This window comes from Lepisma saccharinum, chromosome 8, assembly GCF_977018435.1.
Source record: "Lepisma saccharinum chromosome 8, izLepSacc3.1, whole genome shotgun sequence".
Taxonomy (NCBI): domain Eukaryota; kingdom Metazoa; phylum Arthropoda; class Insecta; order Zygentoma; family Lepismatidae; genus Lepisma; species Lepisma saccharinum.
The window spans coordinates 57,903,082-57,930,964 of NC_139236.1; the positions used below are offsets into that span (position 1 = coordinate 57,903,082).

General features: G+C 37.3%; 1 protein-coding gene across 6 annotated transcripts in view; it reads left to right on the forward strand.

The window, feature by feature from the left end:
* The window catches only part of LOC145991028 (uncharacterized), a 67,638-nt gene that overhangs the window by 1,575 nt on the left and 38,180 nt on the right, over positions 1–27,883 (forward strand). For 3 of the 6 annotated variants that reach the window (XM_083126704.1, XM_083126705.1, XM_083126703.1), the window contains exon 2: positions 10,795–11,209. In XM_083126704.1, coding sequence (XP_082982830.1) covers positions 10,872–11,209 — 338 coding nt within the window. In that variant the 5' untranslated portion in view covers positions 10,795–10,871. Of the gene's footprint in view, positions 1–10,794; positions 11,210–21,567; positions 21,629–25,743; positions 27,524–27,883 lie in introns of those variants that run through there. The other 3 variants (XM_083126701.1, XM_083126702.1, XM_083126706.1) reach the window with 2 other exon arrangements.

Genomic DNA, 27,883 nt, shown 5'->3' on the forward strand with positions numbered 1-27,883 from the left:
GTTGCTATGTTTGTTTATTGGGAATCATCGCGATAATTAACAACATTATTTTACAAGTTCTACAACTCAATGTGCAATTTAAACACGTTACCCCCAAATATTATGTGCATATACGTAAGTATGACTGCATATTTAGTGAGTATAACAACTAATAAAGTAATTACACAATATCTCTATATTGTAAATGCTTGCCACGGAACATAGTTCAAGGTGCCATTATGCCTTTTACAAGAAAACAAACACAATTTTTCACATAGAGAGTAATTTTTGGTATTCCTTTTTTCGCTTCGTGGTAACAGTATGGTATAGGGAAAACACATTTCACTCGTTCGTTTCCTCATCTTTTCATTCGTACTTACCTGTTATGCATTGCGAAACATTGTTTAAGGTGGGATTTCGCTTCTTTCACGAAAAGAGCTTCAATTTTCCACATATCGAGTAATTATTGTTCGTTCCTCATACACAATATGGCGGAGAAATCTTGACTAGCGTTGTCTATGATCAGTGGGTTTGCAGTGTTGCAACCTTCTTCATCGAAAAATACCTACTTTCGTGTTACTCATTTTGTATTTTTTTCCTTGTTCAAAAACCCCACGAACCATGCACGGATAGCCCCACAAACCAATCATAAATAGCCCCACAAACCATTCATAAATAGCCCCCCGAACCATGCACGCGACTGTGATCTTTTGCTTTAATATGTACGAAATTTTGATGGTTCTAAGTTCAAATTGCAGTACAGCGTAAGTTAGTAAATGATTATTTTTTTTATCAACGTTGTGAACATTCCATAGAGTCCGTAACAATTTCTTACCCTTTGTCCCCCAAGACCCCATTTCCTGCTTTCTCAAATGATTTAGCGATGTTTTGAATACCGTGATTCCCAGCATCTTATACAGAGTGTTTCAAAAGTTGCACAACCCAAACTGTGGAAATGTATATCATGAGAACCGTAAGAGATATTTACACCGGGTTTTCTGCATTATAGAGCCTCATCTATTGAGATATTTTTCAATGCTTAAAATTATCAGTTCACCCCATACAGAAAATTATATAAATTAATAACTGACATGACGTAGCCTTCAAATTTTTCCAGAAATTAACTTCTGAGTATGAAAAATATGTAAGAAATTATCGAAGGGTCATAATTAGACATTTGATGACTGATGCCATGTCAGGCCGTGTCCGAAAGGTGCAAGACCGTACTTGAAGCGAGCATCCTCCGAGTATGGTCTTTGAGTGCGGTCTTCAAGTCGTGGACTGGAAGTACACGTCTTTCGAATTGCACTTCGACTGCAGCGCCAAATACGATCAGCGTTTTAAACACTTATTTTTCACCATAGAAATCACATAGCATTTTTAAATGTTCGTACACATACATTTCCACACATTAGAAGAACTATAACCAACAACTTGCTGGCACATAACGTATATCTACCTGTATCGCTGGCTTTCTACCTCCGTGATTTTAAACAAATGAACAACGAGTGCGGAAACCACGTGACCTAGTCACCAACCATCTGCACTGCGACCTGTGCACTTGTGTGCTTCTGTTCTTGGCGCTTTCGAACTGTACTAGGTGACGTCACTTCCGCACAAAACCATACTTCAAGTCTGTACTTTGTACCTTTCGGACAGAGCCTCAGTCTGTCATTTGCGACCAATATTGGTCATGTCCAACATTTGATGACTTTTTGATTGGCGATTTTATGAGTTGAGTGAAAAGTGCCATTTTTGGGACATATCTCCGTATATGGCAACACTAGCAGGTCGAAATATTGCCGACAGTCGCAACATGTGTCTTAAGTATTGGCTATACATTTACGTGAAAAATCGTAAATCAAGATTTTGTGCCGAAATTGGACTCTTTTGAGAGAATCCTAGGCTGCACCTGGTTACATTGAATTCTCTTTGCTCACTGTGCCTGTTTTTTTAATTGATTCAGCATGGCGTATTCATTGGAGCAGTGCGTGTGCATCGCTGAAGAGTATTTTACTACTCATTCTTACACTCATGTGCAAGAGGTTTTCCAATAAAAATGCCCTGCTTCTGCTGTACCTTACAAAGCAACTGTTTTACAACCAGTCAAAGGCCAACAGATGATCCCACAAATTTTTTAAGAGTTGGTATTTATTGTTGAAAATCAGTTCTCAGATGTTTTTAGCAAATTAACAATGTTTTTTTTTATATATAATGTAATTTCTTTTATTTAGATAAATGCTAACATAAATTTATGAACCCAGTGATAGCCTACAGGATTAGCTTAGTGCAGAAACCCGGTGTGAATATCTCTTACGATTTTCATGATATACATTTTTAAAGTTTGGATTGCGCGACTTTTGAAACATACTGTAGTATGCACAATTACTAGTAGGTGGTTTTCTGGCGCCTGATTTCAGAGCTGGCGCCTAGCTTTGAAGAAAATTTTTCGAGCACTGCTAATAGCCCCATGAACCATGCACGCAAGCTTAGGTTAGGCAAACGTAAGGCAAACATAGTTAAAATTGTCATGTTCTGGCAAAACAATGGCGAGTTTGGAAACACTGACCAGCGGTTACGTCATAGAACAAACTGAACATTTGGTTCATGTAGTCGAACATAATGGAGGCAAGAGCGTTTGTGCATCAGAGAGACATTAATGTTAAAAAATTCATGATTTACCGGCCGAAAAAGTTTAACAAAGGTAGAAAACACTTCCACGAGCTTCAAAAAGTCTACAGAAACTCAGTTCCGTAAGTAGTTTCTCCTGTAAATTTGATGAAATATGTTTTCCCTATACCATACTGTTATCCGCTTCCTTAACACACAATATGGCAGGCAAAACTTGAGTACCGTAGTGGGTATGCGGTGTTTTCAACCTTCCTCACCTAAAAATACCTACTATTGTGTTTGTCACATGTGCAAATTGTACATTATGCACGGGAAGCTGACAGATAGCCCCCAGAACCATTCTGATAAGGTTTGGTTAGGTTAGGGAAGCATAGTTTAAAAAAAAAAGGGGTTGGAAAACTGACAGGGGCTTACGCCATCAAACATATGCAGCATCCGGTTCACGTAGGGAAAGCAATGGCAATTGTGCGTCGGTGAGATATTTCTCTTGAAAAATACATGATTTCCCATGCAAATAGATTCCACGATGAAAGAAAATACCTTGACGAACATTGGAAACCTTAGAGAAACTCATTTCCATACGTAGTTTCTTCTGTAAAAATGAAGAAATGTGTCTCCGATATATGAAACTGTTACCCCTCCTCCACCCACATACTCTAAGAGGTATGCACTTTTTGGAGCAATTACAGAATATCGTGAGTATCTCCGATTGCTTTCCATTAGTATCGACAATCATAGCGGTAATGTATGCACGGTATTTTGCATTTTCTAGACGTGACCACCAATTTTTAACATTAAAACTTTAGTATCTGCCAAACGTCTGAAATTCCTTTATTTTCTTATTTTTCACAATGGTACTTACGTATTCTGCATTGCTAAGGATTCTTTAAGGTGGGATTTCGTTTTTTTCACGACAATAATTTCAATTTTCCATATATCGAGTAATTATTGTTCATTGGTTTGGTAAGATTCTACTTTACGTCCTTTTCCTAAAGAGTACGTGACATATATCGTTGGAAAGCTTATTGTATAAGGAATTCAACAACGTAAATCCCAAAGCGAGGAAAAATTACCTGGAGGAGGAAATCGATGTTCTCCGGATATGCGTAATTGAACATACTGAGGAAATTTTTCGATGATGAAGCACATATTTAGGGGTGAAATGATTGCTAATGGAACCTAACCTAACAGGCCTAACCTAACCTCGTAGGCATACCTTGTCCCCGTGAATGGTTTGTGTGGCTACCCGTGCATGGTTTTTGAGGCTAACGTGAATGGTTTGTGGGGCTATCGTGAATGGTTCGTGAAGCTAACCATGAATGGTTAGTAGGGCTGCATACGCATTCACAATGCGGACACAAAGACGAGACTGCAGTGTTGTTAACTCCATCGTTACCACCAAATGGCAATAAGGACGTAAAGTAGAATCTAGCCATTGGTTTTTCGGTTGCGTTACGCACAGTATGGCATGCAAATCTTGACTAGCGTTGTCTATGATCAGTGGGTGCAGTGTTTCCAACTTTCTTGATCGAAAAATACCTACTTTCGTGTTACTGATTTTGTATTTTTTCCGGGTTCAAAAAACCCCACGAACCATGCACGGCAAGGTTAGGTTAGGTAAGCCAATCATAGTTAAAATTGTTATTTAACATTAGAAAAATTCAAGATAATTCATCTGAGTATAACATATATTCTGGGGTGTTTTTTTTTTTACACACAGTTGCAAAACCACATGCTTGGAAACACTGACCGGTTGTTACATCATCAAACGCATGCAACATTTGGTCCACATAGTAGAAGGACATCAAGGGAACAGTTTTTGTGCATCCGAGAGACATCAATCTTGAAAAATGCATGGTTTACCGGCAAAATAAGTTAAGCGAGGGGATAAAACACTTCCAACACCTTTGTAAAGTCTACAGAAACTCATTTCGGTAAGTACTTTCTCCTGTAAAATTGAAGAAGTATGTTTTGCGGATACTAAAATTTGACCTAATCACAAATCTGCAGTTAGGCGGTCACGTCTAGAAATTGCAAAATAACCTTGTCAATTACTGCTATGATTCTCCATACTCTGATATGAAGAAGTCTTCGTTTCCGCACAACAGTCTTGCTACCATCGTTGCTCAAGGGTTGTGCAATAAGTGAGACCCTTTGCATGGAGCGTTGATTTGCATGAGAAAATGACATCTTGCATGAAGGTGGAAAACATGTTTGTCCCACGAACCATTCACAGTAAGGTTAGGTTAGGCAAGCATAGTTAAAATTTAGGGTCATCATATACATAGTTTTGAAACGCTAATCATTGCAAAAAATAATTGTTTTCTTCATAAATCAAGGGTGTTTACTCCGTTCACGGACCCATTTTTTTAAACTTTTTTTTTTGCAATTTCTAGTACATGATTGTGTGATTTTACTGTCATTGCCCCGACACATAGGAAAGCAACATAAAATAACTGAAATAGGAAAAAAAGTTACGTAATTATTTGATAAAAATTTGCTTTTTTCTTAAGCCAAGAAATTGCAGCCAGAGAAACAAGTGGAGATTAGGAGACAGTCACATTTCATAAATCTCGAAGGGTCATGGTTCTGAGTGTGTAATGCTTGATTGATAGATTTGGTTTATTCTACTTCATTAATTGTCAGTTTCATTGAGATATTTTCATAGAATCCTACTAAAAGTTGATTGATATTGTAGGTAGTGGCTAATATTTATTTATTTGGTAACAGTTGCTGATCGGATTTCTTCATTCTTACACAAGAAAGTACTTACTGGAATGAGTTTTTTTAGCATTTGGATACTTCGTGGAGGTATTTTCTGTTTTTATAGAATCTACTGGAGCGGAAAATCATGTGTTTTTCACAAAAAATATCTCCGATGCACAATTGCCGCTGCTGTTCCTTGTTTGCTAAACGTAAACCGGATCTTGATGGTGTAACCTCCTGTCAGTGTTTCCAACGACGCGCTTGTTTTCCAAGAAGATGAAAAAAGGAAATATACATTCCCGATATTGCTACAACCCCAAATTTTAACTAATTTGGGGCTATCCGTGAATGGTTCGTGGGGAATTTTGTGGTTAAGAAGGTTGGAAACACTGTATACCCACTAATCATCGATGCTACTGAAGCTGTAATCGCCATATTTGTCTTAAGCAAGCGAAAAAACTACGAACAGTAATTACTGTTATTGACATTATTTTCGTCAGAAAACGTGAGAAAAGCAAAATCACACCTTAAATAATCTTTCGAAATGCACAATAGGTAAGTACGAATGTAAAAAGTGACAAAATAAACGAGTGACTGGTGTTCGGCCGATCGACAACAGGTTATATTTATTTATTTAACAAGAATTCCAAATACAGTGTTAACCATTTTTCATTGGAATGCATAACAGTAGGAAAAGAACAAAAATAATAACATAAACAAAAATTACATCATATAATAACCCTTACACGTTTTTGTACAATAGCCTTTTAAAACGTCCCTGATTATCAAAAATATCTATTTAACCTGTTAACATGTCGAATTGGCTGGGTAGTCTGTAGGGCAAGGAACGTTGGATGAGGCTTAACCTTGGCTTCTGAGAAGCGAAAAGTTGAGTGCTTCTTGTTTTGCGAAATGGCACTCGACAGTTAATTTCCTGAAGAAGGTCACTTCTGATGGTACCATTAACAATAACATGAAGGAATACATGGTCTGCCAATTTATGTCTTACAGAATTTAGTCTATCTAAATTTGAAGGGCTTGCCATAGACCAGACCGGAGAACAGTATTCAATTTTAGGAAAAACGAAAGATTTGTAAAAAATGCTGAGAGTAGGCAGGTTGTTCATTTCGGTAAAACAATAGAGTAGACCCAGCATACGCATGGAACCCTTCGTGACCGCGGAGATGTGTTCAGAAAAGGAAAGTTTCTCATCAAAGATGACACCGAGGTGCTTCTGTGTGGCAACTGAACACAATTATTATTTATGAAGTAGCCTATTTTGTGTTGAATGTGTTTTTCTTTAAGGAGAACGTCTTTGTAGTACATTTTTGAGGGTTAAGTTTCAAGTTCCATATTTTACACCACTTTGTTGGGGAGTCTAAATTCTCTTGCAGAAGTGAAATTTGATATTTTACTGTAAATTTTGCAATCGTCGGCAAACAAAAGCAGGTTTTTACAAGAGTCTGAAAAATATTCTGGAAGGTAATCAAGATACAGAATGAAGAGAAGAGGTCCAAGAACACTGCCTTGGGGCACACCTGAAGAAACAGCTTGATAAGAAGAAGAGATTCCGGAAAGTACAACTTTTTGTTGTCTATTTTGGAGGTAATGTTTGAGCAGAGAGAGAAATTTTCCATGAATATTGAATCGATGAGATAATTTATGTAGCAAGTAATTCTGATTAGTGGAGTCAAAAGCTTTCGAAAAATCAAGATATATTACATCCAGTTGGGACTTTTCAGATATGGTGGATAGCGTCAGATAGTAAAATGCTCACGTTAGTGAAGCAGGAGCTGCCTGGTAAGAAGCTGTGCTGTGCTGTATTTTTGTATGGAGAAGTAAATTTGTAGAGTCGGTCCTTTATTATCTTTTCACAGGCGATAGAAAGTGGTGATAAGAGAGAAATTGGTTTGTAGGAGGCAACGGCACCCGTGTCTCCAGATTTGTATGACGGCACCACATTAGCATTTTTCCATGAATCTGGGAATGTACCCTCATTGAAGCACCTGTTTAATAAAATAGAGAAGGCGATTGGGAGAGAAGAAGCAGTGTTTTTTTTTTGAGGAAAATAGAAGTGATTTCATCAGGACAATTAGCGCTCTTTTCAGACATTGAAGATAGGATATTCTGCACTTTTTCTGGAGACATAGAGAGAGTGACAGCAAACTGGGGTGAGGTTGGGAAGAGTAGAAGCCGGTGTATTTGATACTGTATTTTTAGTGAAATAGGAGTTGAAAAAATCCGCTCTGTCAGGGTCCTCTGGGTATACCGAGTCGTGTTTAACTTTGAATGGTATACGAGAATTTTGCCTCCTTGAGTTAATGAGTGACCAAAAGCGTTTGGGATTTGATTTAATTTCATTTGTGATATTGCCAATGTATTCACTGTATTTCATTTTCTGCAGTTAAGTTTTTCGTGTGTTTTCATTAGGAAATTTTTTCCACATATCCCAGGCCTTCTTCCGGTTGCGAAGGGCAAGTAAAAGTTCAGGGTCAAACCAAGAAGGGAATTTGCAAGATTTATTTTTCTTGAGTGGCACATAGTCTTTTATCACTGTGTGAATCACATCTGTTAAAACATCACAAACTTCGAACACACTTCCACTTTCTAGTATCGTCCAGGGGAAGGAATCCATCGCCGAACGGATTTCGCCCCAGGCTGCTTTTCACTCGATGCCTATCCCTGGTTTCTGCTGGAAGAGGAAGAGGTCAACAACGCCGTGGAGATGTTCCTGGAAGTCCTGCATGCTGTAATAAAGGACTTTGTGCCTACCAAGAAAGCGCATTCTGCAAAATATCCAATTTGGTTCGACAGCGAACTTATCCTTACATTGAAAAACAAAAATCTGGCCTGGAACTTGTGGAAGCAGTACCCGAATGAACATACCCACAAAACGTTTAGTGACATTCGGATACATTCAAAATATTTACTCAAAACAAGGTATACTGAATTATGTGAATAACATAACAGCCGAGTGTGATGCTGAACCGAAGAAGTTCTACTCGTTATTAAATTCGAGAAAACAGAATCCTCGTGTGCCTATGGAAATTGTAAATAATTCTGACACCGCTGGTGAAGACGAAAGAGCACAACTTTTTAACACTTTTTTCATGAAAATTTCTCCTCAGAGACAGATTCCGAACCTCTTCCTCATGTTAAGTCTGTTAGTTCCCACACTTTCTCCTCGGTTAAAACCTCTCCTCAAGAAGTCAGATCTCTTCTCCTTCTTTGCCGTTGCACCGGTCCTTAGGCCCAGATAAAATTCTGACAATTTTCCTTTGCAACACTGCTGACTCCCTGGCTCACCCTCTGTGTCTCTTACTAAACAAGTGTTTTTATGAAGGTGTGTTTCCTGAAATGTTCAAACATGCAAATGTTGTACCGATCTATAAAACTGGAGACAAACATTCTGTAAAATCTTATCGACCAATCTCTCTTTTGTCACCTCTCTCTCTATCATCTGTGAGAAAATAATCAAAGACAGGTTGCTGAAGTTCACATCTCCCCTTATAAATACTGCTCAGCATGGTTTTCTTCCAAGCAGCTCTTGCTTGACCAATCTATCGGTATTACTTTCTCATGCTACTCAGTCTATCTCAAACAATTCCCAGTTTGACGTTATATATTTGGACATTTCAAAAGCTTTCGATAAAATTAACCATAATCTCCTTCTTCATAAATTACAATCCAGATTTCACATCCATGGTAAACTTCTATCTTTGCTAACAGACTATCTGCATGCACGAGAGCAGCGTGTTATCCTCTCTAGCTCCTCTTTCAGCTTTCTACCCATCCTGTCCGGTGTCCCCCAGGGTAGTGTCTTAGACCCACTTTTGTTCCTTATTTACATGGATGATCTGCCCGACAGACTGTCTTCTCTTCCCATAAATATACTTATCTTTGCCGATGACTGTAAACTCTTCAAAGAAATTTCATCGGAACGCGATTCACTAATCCTACAACAAGCTCTTACAGAACTACTTGTGTGGTGTTGCCAGTGGAAACTTGAATTGAACCCTCAGAAATGCTCCTGCCTCACCATATCCTTAAAAAGGAACAAACTGATCTCAATTTATACTCTCAAAAACTATCCCATCAAAAATGTTTCCTCTCAAAAAGATCTTGGTGTTATCATCGATGAAAAGCTAAACTTCAATGATCACATTACATATACTATTAAACGAGCCATGTATCTCCTTGGTATTCTGTACAGGTTCCCTGAAATACAAAACCAATCAGCCATTAGCATATTTTTCAAATCCTTTATCTCTCCCATTCTTGCATACTGCTCCCCCATCTGGACTATGGCTTCTAAAACTAATCTTTCCAGGATTGATTCTGTCCTCAGCTTTTTCCTCGCAATTGCTCGCCATAGAATTCCTTCTCTCAGACACCTCCATAAAACAGAGATTATGTCTATTTTGAAGATCCAGTCACCAGACACTCGTCACGAACTAGCAGACATGAAATTTTTGCATAAAATCATTAATGGCAAAATTAAAACTGAATTCCTTGTCAACCAATTTCATCTACGAGTACCCGCACGGCCAACCCGCAACGTAAAGTTCTTTCACATTCCCGCTACAAGGCTGTCTCTCCTACAGGGGTATCTTTACTATAGGCTCCCCCACTTATATAATAACCTGTCTGTAAATACCGATATTTTCTTGTCAGAACACAGTTTCCGACAATTGCTAAGAATGTACATGTAACAATTTCTTTTTTTTTTTCGTCTGCCATCTTGTATTGTCTTGTTTTGTTGTTGTTATTTTTATTTTCTACATGTTGCTAGTTTTAGTATAAAATGGTCTTTCAGTCCTGTATCTGAAACTAAGTAATTAAATAAATAAATAAATCAAATTCTACATATACCTGCACATAGAGATCCACCACCACATCTGCGACACTGGCATGGAAGCAGTGGCATTAGTTTGTCATGGGGAAGTCTGTAGGTCACATATTTTCTGAGGTTTCAGAAATTTTGTCACTAGTATACTGTACTGGTGTTCTCATTAGGTCATTACTTACTGTTTCTTCTGCAGATCATTTTTTTAAAATCATGCTTCTGTATGTTTGCTTGTGTAGATTAGGTAGGTCAAGTTACGCACTTTTAGCATGCTTAAGTTGTTGCTATTTGTAAATTGAACGTAATAGAAATCAGGTTTGAGTATATTAGTATTTCCAAACCCTTCGATTTCCTACACGTGTATACATTTTCCATTTGCAAAAAAATGTCTCAGACAGCAGGAACTTACAAGTACTGTCACTTGCATAAACTAATTTTTGTGATGTAATTTGTTATAAATTTGAGTTTATTAAAAGATGGCTGTAGTCAAAACATGTTTTGTTCTATCAATTAGATATACAACAACTAGCCTAAATAGGTACTATTCTGATTAATATATTAATTAATTTCTGTTTTGTGTGCATGAATAATTTGTATTGTTTTGATTTCACTTTGGTTTTCTTTTATTTCAGTGCAATAGTTTGGATTTCGGGTAGTGCCCGTAACTTGCATGCTGTAAATTATTGTTAATCAGCAAAGACTAATCAGAATGGAAGGAAATAATTCATCAGGGGGGAGAACTGTCAAACAAGAAATATGTTTAAAAAGTGAATTTGAAGAATTAGATGTGGCTTATGAAGAAAACTTCAATGGAACTGCCGTTCCATTATTTGTGGATGTAGATAAAAATGCAGATTATGGTATTAAGCCAGAATCCTGTGTCATCCCTAAAGAGGAGGTTCCAAGTGAAGGGAATGGAAGCAGTAATAATGTGATGACTTCAAGTGAATTGGGTGTAGTGTTTCTCAATGTGACTGAAGATAACCTTGACATCAAAGATGAAAGTTTATTGGATTCTGATTTCAAGAGTCATGAGAAGGATGGAAGGTAAGCAAAACTTCACTCTGAAGATATCTGTAAAGTAACACCAGAAGGTAAGAAAGTTTGTAGCTATACTGATCAGTTAACATATTGCCGTATTTTCACGTGAAAATTGATGGGAAAAAGAGCAAGAAACAATTATAGGTAACGGTTCAGATTGTTTTATTATTTTTTTCAAATTCTCCTAGCGGAAAGACTAATTATCGTAGAACTTTGGAAATCATTGTCACACTAAATTTGAACCTTCCTTAAAGTACCTTCCAATGAGCACTCTTTGGATTTAGAAAAATGTTCTTGATTTTTCTTGCATGTATGCATTGCTTGCATTGTAGAATTATTTCTCTTGTAGTTTTCGGTTGATACAAACATAAAAGCAGTGTTTTCTTGTGACATTTCAGGAGAACACATGCTCCCTTCATCAGACATTTAGTTTTAGTTTAGTTAACAATGGTTAAAAAAAAATTAACAAAAATAATAAGTTTTACAATTTTTTAACCATTGTTATAGCTGTATCTTTAATCAAAATAAAAATAAATGTCTGATGAAGGGAGCGTGTGTTCTCCTAAAACATCACAACAAAGAACTGCCTTTATGCATGTATCAACCGTAAACTACAAGAGAAATAAAGTTATCGATGTTGAAAGAAAAAACAACTTAAAAATTACCTTACACAAGCATGCGCGCTCCCCATGGATAAGACATTCTCAGTTGTTAGAAGTGACAGCAAGTATTGCAGAAGAGTGGGAATGAATGGAGAAGTAATTTGGAACCTTCTGTAGCTAATCCGCACAGTTTTCAGTTAACAAAAGGGCCCAAGTTCCTTTTGTTTTATTGCAATTTCATCATGCTACAAATGCAACTTTTACATGGTTCGATTTCGATGTACGTCCTTTAACACATACTGCTGAGTTTTAGCGATTACTTAAGATTTTGTACAATATATGCTTTCGTGGTTAGGTTAGGCAGGTTAGGTTTGTTTCCCTTAGTATTAAAATAGTGTCCCTAAATGCATTGTATTAGGGTTCCGATTTACTTCTACATTCATTCCTACGCTTCTACGATATTTACTGTCGCTTGTTGATGGATAATATCTTGTTGATGAGAACTGCGTAAGGTAATTTTCAAGTTGTTTTTTTCAACTTCAATAACTTTTTTCGAGTCCAAACAGGGCTCATTACTTTAAGGATGCTACCTCTCATTCGTGGGTAAGGTAAAGCTCCACGTTATGGGCGCCACTGATGCTACGCCCCTTGTGGGTACGTACTTACATGTTATTTACCACGGCTACAAATATCTTAATCTCAGGGGGATAGGTTCTTTGTTTGAGAATTCCAAATAAGAAAGCATTTTATAGCCAAGAGGATATAGTAAAATGTGGATCTATATTCTGAGAACTTGACAAAATACAGAGAATATATATATATATATATATATATATATATATATATATATATATATATATATATATATATATATATATATATATATATATATAATCGAAAAGGCTTCTTCTATCAAAAGGCTTCTTCTTCTTTTAATGGCTTCTTCTTTTAAAATGCTTCTTCTTCTTTTAATATAGAAAAGCTTCTTCTTCTAAAAGGCTTCTTCTTCTAAAAGGCTTCTTCTTTTAATATGGAAAAAGCTTCTTCTTTTTCTATTATGGAAATGGCTTCTTCTTCTAAAAGGCTTCTTCTTTTAATATGGAAAAAGCTTCTTCTTCTTTTATTATGGAAACAGCTTCTTCTTCTTTCAATATGGAAAAGCTTCTTCTTCTTTTATTATCAAAAGGCTTCTTCTTCTTTGATAATCGAAAAGGCTTCTTCTTTTCTTCGTTTAATTTATTATCTTCCTTTAAAGCATAATCTTATTTATGTGCTCGCTTTCCCCCCCGCTTCTTTGTCAAACAATACAAGCTATACTTGTAGAAAGAGTAGGGTCGACTAAACTGACAATAGTGCCACCTCCTATTTGACGACCAAAGGGGAAAACCAGGATCGCTAATAAAAAGCGCTGCCAATGGCCCAGTGCGACTAATAAAAAGCGCAACTGAAAAGTGCTTCGGGGCGTCTAATTTGACACAGCGCCACCGGGGAACGCTCTAAGTTTTTTATAATTTCCTTCACTCCTCTTTACATAGCGTGCTGCCATCTCTTGTCGATTCCGAGAAACCATTCCTCCTTGCAACATTCATTGTGTCGTCGAAACTGGCACGTGACACAATATCCCCCTCCTTGAGGATAAAAATTTATATATTGGAAAAAATCTTTTGGAAATAGATAAATTTTTCCACTTTCTCTACATCTCGTTTGACTTTTCTCATTGGTTCTCATTTCTACAGCTTAAATTGCTTTTCACTTTCACTGTGAAATTATATCTCCTGGCAGGCAGCATTTTTCTTCATCTCTCGATTTATCTCTTCTTTCTATTTTCGTTTCTAGATATCTTATCACCGTTCCGGAAATATTCGTGACCTCTTAAGTTATTTTTAGATACAAAATATAATTCTTCAATAGTTCATCTCCTGCAAGTCTGCTCGTCTAATTTCTCCAAGATAGTCTTTACCTGACAATATCATGCCAAAATAGTAATTTTCGTTTCACTCTTTTCTTCTTTCAGCAACCTCTCTACAGATTATCAGTTAGCTCAGATTTTTCCGTTTCAAAGAACTCTCTCTCTTCTCTAAGTTGACCATCTAAGTGTTTTTATCAGCTACACTAATTCTTCACATCAGCCTTAATTTCATATCAGCATGTATCTAGATATATTTATTTTCTGGGATTACAACCCTTTTCTCGGAATACAACCGATTCTTCTTTAACTTTTGGGATTACAACCCGTTTGTTTTACACTTTTCTAAATACACGATGACCTTTAGTCGTCTAAGCTTGCAAATAATTCATTTTACTGATACTATTCGATCTTCTTTCATATTATCTTCTCCTTTTTCCTGAGAATTTTCTTCGTAATTAACTTCCTTCTGTGCTTAACTGTTCTATCTTCTTTCTCTTCTGTTCGTATATTGAAAAGTTTACATCCATTTTCCATATTACTTTCGTTGGCATCTCTTCTTTTACAGGTTTGATCTTTCACTATCAGTCTCATTGTTCAATGGGGGTGGTGACATAAATTAGCAGTCATTATTCTTTTTTAAGATATCACTTGCAGAATAGATTTTCCTCCAACGATGACTATCATATATATACATATATCTTTTTACAGGAACTAAACATCAAAGAATTAAAAGTTTTCTTCTTTCAAATAGATCATTATGATTTGCCCCAAACTAATAATTCCACGAATTTTTCTTCTGGAGAACTGGAACTTTTTCAGAGAACTTTTTTAATCCTAGAAACGTCTGCTTGCCAGTCTAAATAAGTCATAACATCTCCTTCCTTTGCACTATTCAGTCATATTTGTTTCTTCCGATTCTTTCAGATACTCGTTGCTTGTTATTATCTTGTTTCTCTTTTCCTTCCTCTTCTTTTCTTCTCTTCCTTCTATTTTCTTTTCTATTCTTCTCAAGATTCTTCTTCCTCCTCTTCCAACTTTCTTCCAGTAAAGAAATTACTTTCATATCTCTCTTCTTCCAATCTGGTTTCTGCCAAGTCTTCTTCTTATATTCTACATCTTCATCAAATGCATGCTCTCCTTGTCTTTTCCATCTCGTCTTCTTCTTCCTTCTCTTTGGCAAAGTAGCATCAGAATCCATTTGATCTATGTCGACTCTTTTTAGCGTATTCTTAACTTTCTTCAGGTTCCTTTCTATTTTTAGTTTCTTTCTCTTCCTCTTCTTCCATGTCTTTACGTGAATATATCTAAATCTCATTTTACTTCTCTTTCTTCTTTGTTTACATCTTCTGCTCGGCTTATGCTTATTTTCTTCCTCCGTCAGAGACTCGTCACTGGAACTTTCTTCTATCATCTTCATTTCGACATTGATCTCTTCATCATTACATTCACAACTACATTTTTCATCTCTTGCTATTCCTCTTTCATCTTCTTCTATTTTCTTATCTTCCTCTTCTTTGACCTCTTTAAGTTCCTGAGTGGTTTCTTCTCTTAACTTTATAGCTACTTCTTCTATCTTGCCGTCATGCTCGTCATTGGAACTTTCTTCTTTTATCTTCATTTTGACATGGATTTCTTCATCGTTACATTGACAACTAAATTTTTCCTCACTTTCTATTCCTCTTTCATCTTCTTCTATTTTCTTATCTTCCTCTTTGTTTACTTCACTTAACTTTATAACTTCTTCTTCTATCTTGCTGTCATGCTTGTCATTGGAACTTTCCTCTTTTTCTTCTTCTATTTTCTTCTCTGTATCTTCTTCGTTTACTTCGCTTAATTTTATAACTTGTTCTTCTATCTTGCTGTCATGCTTGTCATTGGAACTTTCCTCTTTTTCTTCTTCTATTTTCTTCTCTGTATCTTCTTTGTTTACTTCGCTTAATTTTATAACTTCTTCTTCTATCTTGCTGTCCTGCTCGTCATTGGAACTTTCCTCTTTCATCTTCCAACTTCTATCTTCTATAAGGACCTTCGCTTCTTCTATCTTGTCTTTGTTTTCTTCTATTGTGGAAACATCTACTTCTGTCTTGCTGTCATTTTCTTCTGTTCTTGGAACGGCTAATTCTATCTGAGATTTACTTTCAACCAGCTTTCCTTCCAAATTTTCGTTTCTTTGTTTATTTTCCTCTCTGAGATTCGAAACCTCCTCTTGTATTCTTCTAATTATATCTAAACTCGTACTCTCGATCGACAGCATTGTTCCTTCTATCTTACTTTCCAGCGACTTTCTATTTCCTTCACAAGTTTCATTCAATCTCAAGAACATCTCATGGGTTTCGGATCTCGAGGCTTCCAATTTCCTGCTGTTTTCCTCGAGCCTTTCTTCCATCTTTTTATTACTTTCTTCTAACTTTCTACTATTCTCTTTTAATTCTCTCCTACTTTCATCTATCTTTTCTTCGAGTCTTCTATTATTTTCATCAGCCTTCATTGATAACTTCTGGAACATTTCTATGACGGTCATTTCTTCTATTTTCTCTTGTTTTTCTTTCATTTTCTCTTCTTCTTTTTCCCTTTCCTTCTCTTCTTTCTCTTTTATCCTTTCTTCCTTGCAATTTTTGCATACGTAATCTCCTCTTTCACTTATTCCTATGTACTTTTCTCTTCTTATCTTTTCACATAGCCAATGCTTCATTTCTTTGCATGAGCTGCATAGGATAGTTTCTTCCTTATTTCCCTCTTTTCCACAGCAGTTTAATATTTCCTTTCTGTCTTCCATTTCCTCTATTATAGTTTCTCTGTCCTCGTCCTCCACTTTTATTTTCTTCCTCCATTTTGGCTTTCTTCCTTTTTCGCTTTCTTAGTCACAATTCTGCTAGCCGCAACGTTGGTCGCCACTAATGCTACCTCTCATTCGTGGGTAAGGTAAAGCCCCACGTTGGGCGCCACTAATGCTACCTCTCATTCGTGGGTAAGGTAAAGCTCCACGTTATGGGCGCCACTGATGCTACGCCCCTTGTGGGTACGTACTTACATGTTATTTACCACGGCTACAAATATCTTAATCTCAGGGGGATAGGTTCTTTGTTTGAGAATTCCAAATAAGAAAGCGTTTTATAGCCAAGAGGATATAGTAAAATGTGGATCTATATTCTGAGAACTTGACAAAATACAGAGAATATATATGTATATATATATATATATATATGTGTATAATCGAAAAGGCTTCTTCTATCAAAAGGCTTCTTCTTTTAAAAGGCTTCTTCTTCTTTTAATATAGAAAAGCTTCTTCTTCTTCTTTTATTATGGAAATGGCTTCTTCTTCTTCTAAAAGGCTTCTTCTTTTAATATGGAAAAAGCTTCTTCTTCTTCTATTATGGAAATGGCTTCTTCTTCTTCTAAAAGGCTTCTTCTTTTAATATGGAAAAAGCTTCTTCTTCTTTTATTATGGAAACAGCTTCTGCTTTCAATATGGAAAAGCTTCTTCTTTTATTATCAAAAGGCTTCTTCTTCTTTGATAATCGAAAAGGCTTCTTCTTCTTTTCTTCGTTTAATTTATTATCTTCCTTTAAAGCATAATCTTATTTATGTGCTCGCTTTCCCCCCGCTTCTTTGTCAAACAATACAAGCTATACTTGTAGAAAGAGTAGGGTCGACTAAACTGACAATAGCGCCACCTCCTATTTGACGACCAAAGGGGAAAACCAGGATCGCTAATAAAAAGTGCTGCCAATGGCCCAGTGCGAATAATAAAAAGCGCAACCGAAAAGTGCTTCGGGGCGTCTAATTTGACACAGCGCCACCGGGGAACGGACAAATGCAAAAGCTGACGATGTTCTCCTCGTCAGAGAATCAAAAAGAAATTGAGATGAGATACATTTCTGAATTCATTTGGTCGCTTAATGACTTTCCTAAACGTTTCATATGCGGCTATATTCTGAATTCTTTTACATTACTACATACATCATTCTATTTACTTCTATTATAGTATTTGAACTCTTCTTTTATATATTTCTCAATTTACTATAATATATATAATCCCTCTTCTCCGCTCTAAGTTTTTTATAATTTCCTTCACTCCTCTTTACATAGCGTGCTGCCATCTCTTGTCGATTCCGAGAAACCATTCCTCCTTGCAACATTCATTGTGTCGTCGAAACTGGCACGTGACAAGGAAGGTTCAAATTTCGTGTGACAATGATTTCCAAAATTCTACAATAATTAGTCTTTGTGTTAGGAGAAATCATAAAACAATCAGAACTGTTACCGAAGTTGCTATTTCATTTTTATAGTGTCTTTTTGAATATTATTATTTCTAACGAAATCCAACCTAGTTATTTGTATTTGCACCTGTTGATATATACGTGTTACATGCAGTGACAGTGAAAACATGCATGGTTTTAATGTTTGCTGTCTGAACTATTCTGTGCATAATACGCATCACAGTTTTTGGGGGAAATTTTTTTGGAAAGAAGTGCACATTGTACATGAGTAAATACAGTATATTCATATGGATCATATGCCCTCAATTTTTGTATGGCTGTCACTGATCAGGTCTAACAGTAGTATTTGAGAGATTGAATGCATTTCTATGTATGTAAATGTGTGTGGTTTATATTTGTTAAGGACATACGAGGCTTGCTATTTATGTATCCAGAATAACAAACAAAAGAATATATGTATAATTGAAAATGTTTTTATTGTTTTTCAAAATATTCTCTATGATGATCGATGCACTTTTGTATACGTTTGAACCAATTCTCATAGCACTTTGTCCATTCCGATTGAGGTATGCATTTTGAACGCATCAATCATTTCTTCTGGCATCGAAAATCGTTGACCACGTAGCTTATTCTTCACGTACGGGAACAAAAAGAAATCATTTGGTGATAAATCAGGGCTATACGGCGGATGACCCATCAATTCAATGTTTTCACCGGTCAAATACTAAGTTGTTTGGACCGATGTGTGACAACTTGCGTTGTCATGGTGAAGAATGATCGTGCGTCGCTGGTTGTTTTTTCTGATTTCCCCAAAGACTTCTGGCAAACAAATGGCTGTGTACCATTCAGAATTGACGGTTCTACGATTCTCGAGTGCCACTGTAGCCACATGTCCATTCCCCCCCCCCCCAAAAAAAAAGTGACTATTTGCTTCGAAGTGCTTCTTGCACGAACACCTTTTGTTGGGTTTGGCTCATCTTGGAACACCCACACCGTCGACTGCTGTTTGCTTTCTGGCTAATATGCATAGATCCAAGATTCGTCACCTGTGTGAGATGTTATACACGGCTTTTGAAGCACCATGATTGTATTTTGTGAATATTTGTTTGCACCAATCGACACGAGCCTTTTTTTTAGCAATTGTCAAATTATGCGGGATCCAACGTGAACAAATCTTCTTCACAGCTAAATGTTCATGAAATATCTTATGTATGCTAGTCATACTAATGCCCAGGGATGCCCCAATCTCACGATATGTCACATGACGATCTTGCATTATCAGTTCTCGCACAGCATCAATGTTTTCTGGCACAACAACCGATTTTGGATACCCTTCTTTAGATTTGTCTGTGAGCGAACGACGGCCACGATTGAATTAATTAAACCAGTGATATACAGTGCTTTTAGATGGTGCTTCATTGCCAAAAGTCGAAGTGAGTTGATCGATGCACTGTTGTTGAGATAATCCACGTCAAAATTCGTAAAAAATCATTGCTCGAAAATGTTCTCGAGTTAATTCCATTATTGGCCTCCGATGAAATTTTCAAGTCCCTGTAACAAACAAAAATAGCATCCGTAAGCACAACGTTCTGGGTACATATACCATGGAAATGTCCAACTTTACGATGAATATATTAGATGTTACCTAGCAAAATCAGTGTTGCCAGTTCCGGATACATAAATAGCAACCCTCGTATAAGTAATCTATGCCATACTCAGAACAGCATACTAAATAACTTATTACATGTTATGGTAATCAAATTGTATAATCCTCCTGTTTTAGTTGCAACCATTGAGACAAGTGAGCATGCACTGACTCGTCAAGTCTAGTAGCAAAATAAGGGCAGAACTGGTAAGGGAAAAGAGGTTCCATGAAAATTGTCTGCCTCTGTCGGTGGCTCAGTCGGTAACGCGTCTGACTACCATGCTAAAGGTACCTGGTTCGATCCCCGGCCGGTTCAAATCCGGGAACTTTTCTAATGGTGGAAGTGGCCCCGGTGCCCACCCAGCGTCGAATAACATGGGTACCTGGGGGAAACCCTGGGGGGTAAAGGTGGTCAGGGGTGTGATGCTGATCACATCACCCCCACTCACGACCGGATCAAGAAAGTGTGGGGCGTTACCCCCACACCCCCTATACGCCTTCATGGCGTGGTGCTATGCACAGGGGAACACCTTACTTTACTTTACTGTTACCACATTCAAGTTTCACACATAGTAATGCCACTGGCAATATACATTGAGAGGGGATATTATGAGTTGTAATAGTCATAACCAGGAAACGGATTTATATGTAATAAAAATGTGCTAAATATGTAAATACATATTGTTATTTTCACTAAAATGTAAAGTTATATATGGACTTAAGAAAAACATTATTTTTCAGATGACAGAAAATCTTAATTAACACAATTAGAGGGTATAAAAAAGGTTGTAAAGTTTCATTTGTTTAACGTTGCTTTGGACGTTGTCAACTATTCACAAGAAATTCACCCAAGTCTTTCAGTCACACTGGGACGGGAATATGGAGTATATGTTGAGAAGAATTTTGAAATACGGAAATATTATGTAAAAATAACTAAAATACGTAAAATATGAGCCAAAACCTTATATATGTACAAATGTGGAAAATAAAAATGGAATGTTTCGAGTCTACATGCCATGATGCGCAAAGATAATACAAAATATAACTGATTGCAGCTTCACACATAAATATGTATTTACTCCATTCCCTGGTCATAACAAATCACAGACGCAACAAAGTAAGCAATAATAATCACAAAAACAGAAAGAAGTGCTAATCTGAAATCTTACGTATTGTTTTGTCCATGTTTTTACCCACTTCTCCTATCATATGTAGATTCGTCCTCTCGAACTAGTCTTGTCTTCCTCTATCAAACAATAAGAATGCAGGCACCTTCTGTTAAATGTGCCTTGATTTCCTGATTTTCAGAAAGTTCTGTGTGTCTAGCTGTTATTTCCAGCGTTTCTGCAAAATGATGAAAAAACTCACCACTCAATCACTGCCTATATCTAATGCTCACACCTCCAGCCCAGCCCAAGCCTGGTGGATGAGATGAAGTCTGCCAAATAGAATTGAGGAGTGCTGTGTTTTGTGTGTGTCATAATAAGTTACCTCCCTGGATTCTTGAAGAATAGCATTCTGCAATTTTCTTGCCTTCCTTTGCCTGTCTCACGTTAGTGGTTAGGTTGAAAATTGAAAGCTATCTCATATTGTTACAACACAAAGCAATTTGTCACTTTGAGTGAATTCTCTGATTTCTGTTAAAAAGGAAACAATTATCAGTTTTGAGAAGAACATGAGCTGCATGCTATTCCACTTTTCGATCGTATCAAGAGAACTAAATATGAGTGTATCGTAGAGCTGGTGATGCTTTGCGAAAATTTTGCGAGCTGGGGGGGGGGGATACCATCCCTGTTTATCCCTTCTTCACTTCGAGCACTGGCCACCAGTTTGTCTACGAGGGGGAGTTCAACAATTATTGTCCCTAACGTAGAAGGAATGATCCGAAGTGACTGAAATTTTTTTATTTGTCATGTATAACTCTTTGAATGATTACACACAAAATTTCAGCCATGTAGGGTCTATAATGTTAATGTTATGTTTTTCAGTACAAGGTGAGCCCTGACTGAGGAAAATCGAAGGTGAGAGTCGTCATTAAGTACCGCTGTTCAGAGACAAGTTTGGCCTTCTTTAAGAGAAACCCAGGTAACTTTCGTGGTAGATGTGTGACCGTAAATGAAACCTGGGTACACCATTATGACCCTGAATCAAAACAACAGAGCATGCAGCGGTGGCACCATGATTCTATGCTCCCCAAGAAATTCAAGACAATTCCATCAGCTGGCAAGCTTATGGCCACCATTTTTTGGGATGCCAAGGGAGTATTGCTCATTGACTACCTCCAGCACCAAAAGACGATCACAGGTGACTATTATTCGCAATTGATTCCAAAAGTGAGGGTTGCAATCAAGGAGAAACGCAGAGGGAATTGTCACAGGAAAGTGCTGCTGATGCAAGACAATGCTCCAGCCCACAGAAGTCATCTTACAGCCGCCACTGTTGCTGCTGCTTGATTTGAACTAATCGAGCACCCTCCCTACTTTCCAGATCTTGCCCTGAGTGACTTTCACTTGTTCCCAAGGCTGAAGCAGTACTTAATGACGATTGTCACTTCCAATTTTTCCATTTTCTCAGTCAGGGCTCACCTTGTCCTGAAAAACATAACATAACATTAACATTATAGACCCTGCGTGGCTGAAATTTTGTGTGTAATCATTCAAAGAGTTATGCATAACACAGAAAAAAATTCAGTTGTTTCAGATCTATGTTAGGGACAATAATTGTTGAACTCCCATCGTAAAGTTATATTTGATATTCACATAACTTATCTTCAGTGATGTCATACCTTTGTATGCACGTAGATGATAAAAGCAGGAATGAAATATCAACAGTATAATATCTAAAGTTGCACTGTTTTTTTCTAATATTAAAAAATTAAATGACTGCTTTTTTGGGGGGAAATGGAAATTTTGGGTTTTTACCAATTGCAGCTCACCTATTTCACTTGCAGTTTCTGTTGTGGGTTTAGAGGTTTGTAATGCCTGATTTTGCAACTAGGTAATATGAAAATAACACTCGGAAAAAAACTTCCATTCAAAAAAGACTTCTATGTTGTAAGTTGTATTTTAAATTTAGAAATTTATGTCTTTTTACAGTAGAGATATAATTGAAAGCTGTGGAACAAGATAAATATTGCCAACTCTTGTATTTTTATTGATTTATAGCACTTTTATGAAAAGAAGCCAGGCTGGAAAAAAATCATGTTCCCCCCCCCCAAAAAAAAAACTGTTTTCTTTTTTCCAACCACTTCTAACTAGTAATGTCAGATAAATTATTCATTCTAGTTTTTGGACTTTTAACCACTGTTATTTTTTAGAGAGATTTACCTACGTTTCGGAGGCTGAATCTGCCTCCGTCTTCAGGGTAGCGTGTAGTCTGTTAGATCGTATAAATGGTCTATAAATGGTTGCCTTGGAGGATTATTCTTGGTGGCCTAGACTCCACCGCATCTGTCGGTCACAAGGACCTCTATATACATAAAGTTGCCAGGTAGGATTATCAGTGGCTCAGGCTCCACTTCGTGAGATGACCACGTCAAGGTCACAATCAAGGCTTCGTGTGGCACCGTTAGGTTTCCACCTTGATCCCCGGGGACGGGACTGCCCAGGATTGCATTACCTCTTAAACGCAGGTAAATCTCTTTAAAAAATAACAGTGGTTAAAAGTCCAAAAACTAGAATGAATAAATCACCACTGATTAGCTACAAAGCAGATAAATTATGTGTAAATGACAGTTACATGGGAGGGATATGTCCTGGCTGGAAGAAAGGATCAACATGCATCAGCACACATATATTCCAACCTGCATTTAGAGGTATATTAGAAATAGAAAAACAATAGCAGAAATTACAAATTTTTGTCTAAAAGTTACACATGTGCAAAAGATATTACTTTCCTGGTTTATTTGAATAGACCTACAGTCCCGTGCGAATTAATCGGAACCCAGCAATTACATCCAAAAAATTACATTTATTGTCTTACAACATAGAATACTTCAACTTTTTCAAACACATTTGTACATATATTCATTTTCACATAAGGTACAAACAGATAATCATTTCTAATAGTTATTATGTCCTCCTTTTTGTTATAACTTCCATTACACATTTCAGCATAGATTCTACAAGCTTTGAACATATTGCATTAAGTTCATTGTCATGGAACCAAACACGAACAAGAGACTCAATCACTGCTTGCTTTGTGGAACAGTTCAGTTTTGATATTCGTCGTTTGCAAATAGCCCACAAATTCTCGATTGGATTTAGATCCGGAGAGTTCCCTGGCCACTTAACACTCGACTATTGTTCTCACTCATAAAATTCTGTGCTTTTTGGCAGTGTGACAAGAAGCCAAATCTTGCTGGAAAATTCCGTCACCATTTGGAAACTTCTCCTGGAGCACTGGAATAATTTTCCTTCTCAGAACACGTATGTATTTGTCAGCATTCATCATAGCAGCACTAATGATCCTAGTCCTTCATGGGTGAAGAATCCCCAAAACATTCTTCTTGTCAGGGTGTTTTACGGTCTGTTGCAGATGTGCTAACATTACAGATTCATTACTCGACCGACACATGTATTGAACCCTCTGTTCCTGGACCTCAAAATGTGTTTCATCTGAAGACACAACTTTCTCCAGTCGTCTTCTGTCCAATTTCGATGAGCACGGGCCCACGAGAGAAGTTTCTTGCGCATTGCAGCCGAAAGAAATTGTTTTTTCACTGGTTTCCTGGTTTCCGTCCAGCTGCAAAAAGTCTACACCGTACATTGGAAACGTCCAAATGCACTCCTTTGTCTCTCAATTCCCGTGTCAATTCCACTGCAGTTAGAGCCGGGCCGGGTTTTGTTTACTTTTTCTGAGAAGAAATCTGTCATCATATGGCGATGTCTTCTTCTTCCTCCCACATTGTGCCTTTTTATTAGGTGAAATGGAACCAGTTTGTCTGTACTGCTTGATAATACGATTTACGGTAGCTACACCAACAGAGAATTTTGCAGCTTGTCTTCCTTTGCGTCGCAGACGTATTTTGCGATAAAGTCACAATCGCAGAATGTTTCCTAGGTGTTGTATCCATTGGCAGAATCTCACTGACACCTACCTTTGGTAGGGATATCTGTTTCCTCCTTTTACTATACAGACATTGAAAGTATTTTTTGACAATAACATCCATAATGCATGCAGGATAGTATGAGTTATACTGCACACATGAAAATAAAATTTGCTGTTTCAAAATGTATTCCACCATTATTGAAAAATAATAGCAGTCTGAAGTTGTACAATTTGTAGACACACTTTAACTGTATTCAAATTTATAATTAAAGAATTATCCATTATTTGAATATTGTTACATCAGGTGCAGTTGACCCCATGATGTACAAGAACGTCGTGAACCTCCAGTAATGTACAATTCACTTACAGAAAGAACAATTCACAATGCTTTTACCTTTCTGCAATTTTTTGCTAAAATGTCTATATAATAAGTAATATATTTGTGGCCGTTCCACGATGAATTATATTGTCAATAAAGAGAAAGCCACACTGGTACAGTTACTCATTTGAATCCCCACAGATCAACTCTGACAATAGTGAAAGCATCGGGCAATGGGCAAAATCTCGAGATGGGTATATGGCAAAATGCATTCAAAGAAATACTGCTGAACCTTCATCTCCAAAACATGGACATGTGCAGTTCATACTCTCACCTGCAGCAGAATGCACCATCCTCGCTGCTTTCTCCTTTACAGTGTTGTCCTATGAATTTCATGTTTGAAGAAAATACATTACATATTCAATCAATCTATCTATATAACTTCTCTGCCAATTTTATCAGAATAATTTCAAGAGTGTGGCACAGATACATGGGTGGCAATGAATGAAAATCTGAATTAGAGATGATGAATTAAGATAAAAGAGATATCTTAGAAAAATAACTCAAGCATGCATCCATTCATTTTCTCTTGAAAGTGGAAACGATTTAAGGAAACGAAAGTAAAAGAATGGTAGGATCTTTGACAAGTTTGCTAGTTTTTGAAGTGCTTGGATAGTTTTGCATAGTATTAGGTTATGTGTTCAGTGATATCGAGAGGTGGACGGTACTTAGATTACATCATTTGATACACTTTTTATAAAGTTAGGAAATAACATTACAATATGTCCTCTTACAGTGAACAGGACAGGACATTACCAGACACGGATCTTAAAATTCCAAAAGAGTTCAAGTGCACCATTTGTGATGAAAGATTTATAACGAAATCAGCTGTAAACCGACACCTGGAAATTCACAATGGAGATCGACCATGGAAGTGCAAACAGTGCCATAAAGATTTCTCAAGTAGAGCAAAGTTGAATAGACACATCAAGCGTCATGGTGCCAAGCTTTCATTTAAATGCAGTCATTGTGACAAAGCATTTTTGGACAACTGGAGTTTGAGAAGACATCTTAAACACCATAATGGACTTCGTCCATTCAAGTGTGACTCTTGCGACAAAGCATATACTGAGGTGGGAAGTTTGAATAAACACCTAAGAAGATGTGCTGGCATCTTCAGATGCAACTATTGCAGAGAATCATTCAAAGATCAAGAAAAACTGTGCCAACATATTAAACTTCATGAAGGTGTACCTTCATTTATGTGCAACTATTGCAGAAAATCATTCATAGGAAGAGGAAACCTGAACCGACATATTAAGCTTCATGAAGCTGTTAATCCATTCATATGCAACTATTGCAGACGACCATTTGCAGAGAAAAGAACTCTAGACCAACATATTAAACTTCATGAAGGTGTTCGTCCATTCATATGTAACTATTGCGAAAAATCATACACAGTGAAAGGAGACCTGAACCAACATATTAAACTTCATGAAGGTGTTCGTCCATTCATATGTAACTATTGCGGAAAATCATTCAAAGTGAATGGAAGACTGAACCGTCATATTAAACTTCATGAAGGCATTCGTCCATTCATGTGCAACTATTGCGGAAAATCATTCGCAGAGAAAGCAAACCTGAACCGACATACTAAACTTCATGAAGGAGGTGTTCGTCCATTCACATGCAACTATTGCAGAAAATCATTTGCAGAGAAAGGAAATTTGAGCCAACATATTAAACGTCATGAACGTGTTCGCCCATTCACATGCAGCTATTGCAGAAAATCATTCACAGAGAAAGGAGACCTGAACCAACATATTAAACTTCATGAAGGTGTTCGTCCATTCATATGTAACTATTGCGGAAAATCATTCAAAGTGAATGGAAGACTGAACCGTCATATTAAACTTCATGAAGGCATTCGTCCATTCATGTGCAACTATTGCGGAAAATCATTCGCAGAGAAAGCAAACCTGAACCGACATACTAAACTTCATGAAGGAGGTGTTCGTCCATTCACATGCAACTATTGCAGAAAATCATTTGCAGAGAAAGGAAATTTGAGCCAACATATTAAACGTCATGAACGTGTTCGCCCATTCACATGCAGCTATTGCAGAAAATCATTCACAGAGAAAGGAGACCTCAACCAACATATTAAACGTCATAAAGGAATTGCCCATTCTTGTGCTACTATTGCAGAAAATCATTCATAGAGAAAGAAACCTGATTCGACAAATTGTAGCTTGCATTTAATGCATATTGCAATTATGGGTGTTGGCTATGTGGGAAATATCAAGTTACAGACGGTGAGGGTGGAGATGGATATGGCCGTGGTGGCTCAGTCGGTAACGCATCTGACTACCATGCTAAAGGTCCCGTGTTTGATCCCTGGCTGATTCAAATCCGGGAACTTTTCTAACGTTGGAAGCGGTCCCGGTGCCCACCCAGCATCGAATGACATGGGTACCTGAGAGAATCCCTGGGGGGTAAAGATGGTTAGGGGCGTGATGCTGATCACATCACCCCCACTCATGACCGGATCAAGAAAGTGTGGGGCGTTACGCCCACAACCCCGATACACCTTCATGGCATGGTGCTAAACACAGGGGACCACTTTACTTTTTTTTACCGAGGGTGGAGTGGTTTGTGACTTATCGGAAATTACTCTTGCCAGTTACTCGCCATGTACGTGAGCTGTTCAAAAAAAGATGGGACTTTTGAAATACAAACTTTATTATTGTAATTACAACTTTACACATCCTCGTTCCCTTCAAATTACTCCCCCATGCTTGCAATGCATTGTTCGGGTGCCTCCTGGAAACCATTTTTGGGTACAGCTCTCATCTGTGTTGTTGTACCATAGTAAAGTATTAAGTAAATACTTCTTAGCCAGTATTAGTTAACCCTCTCCCCCCACTTATTTCAGG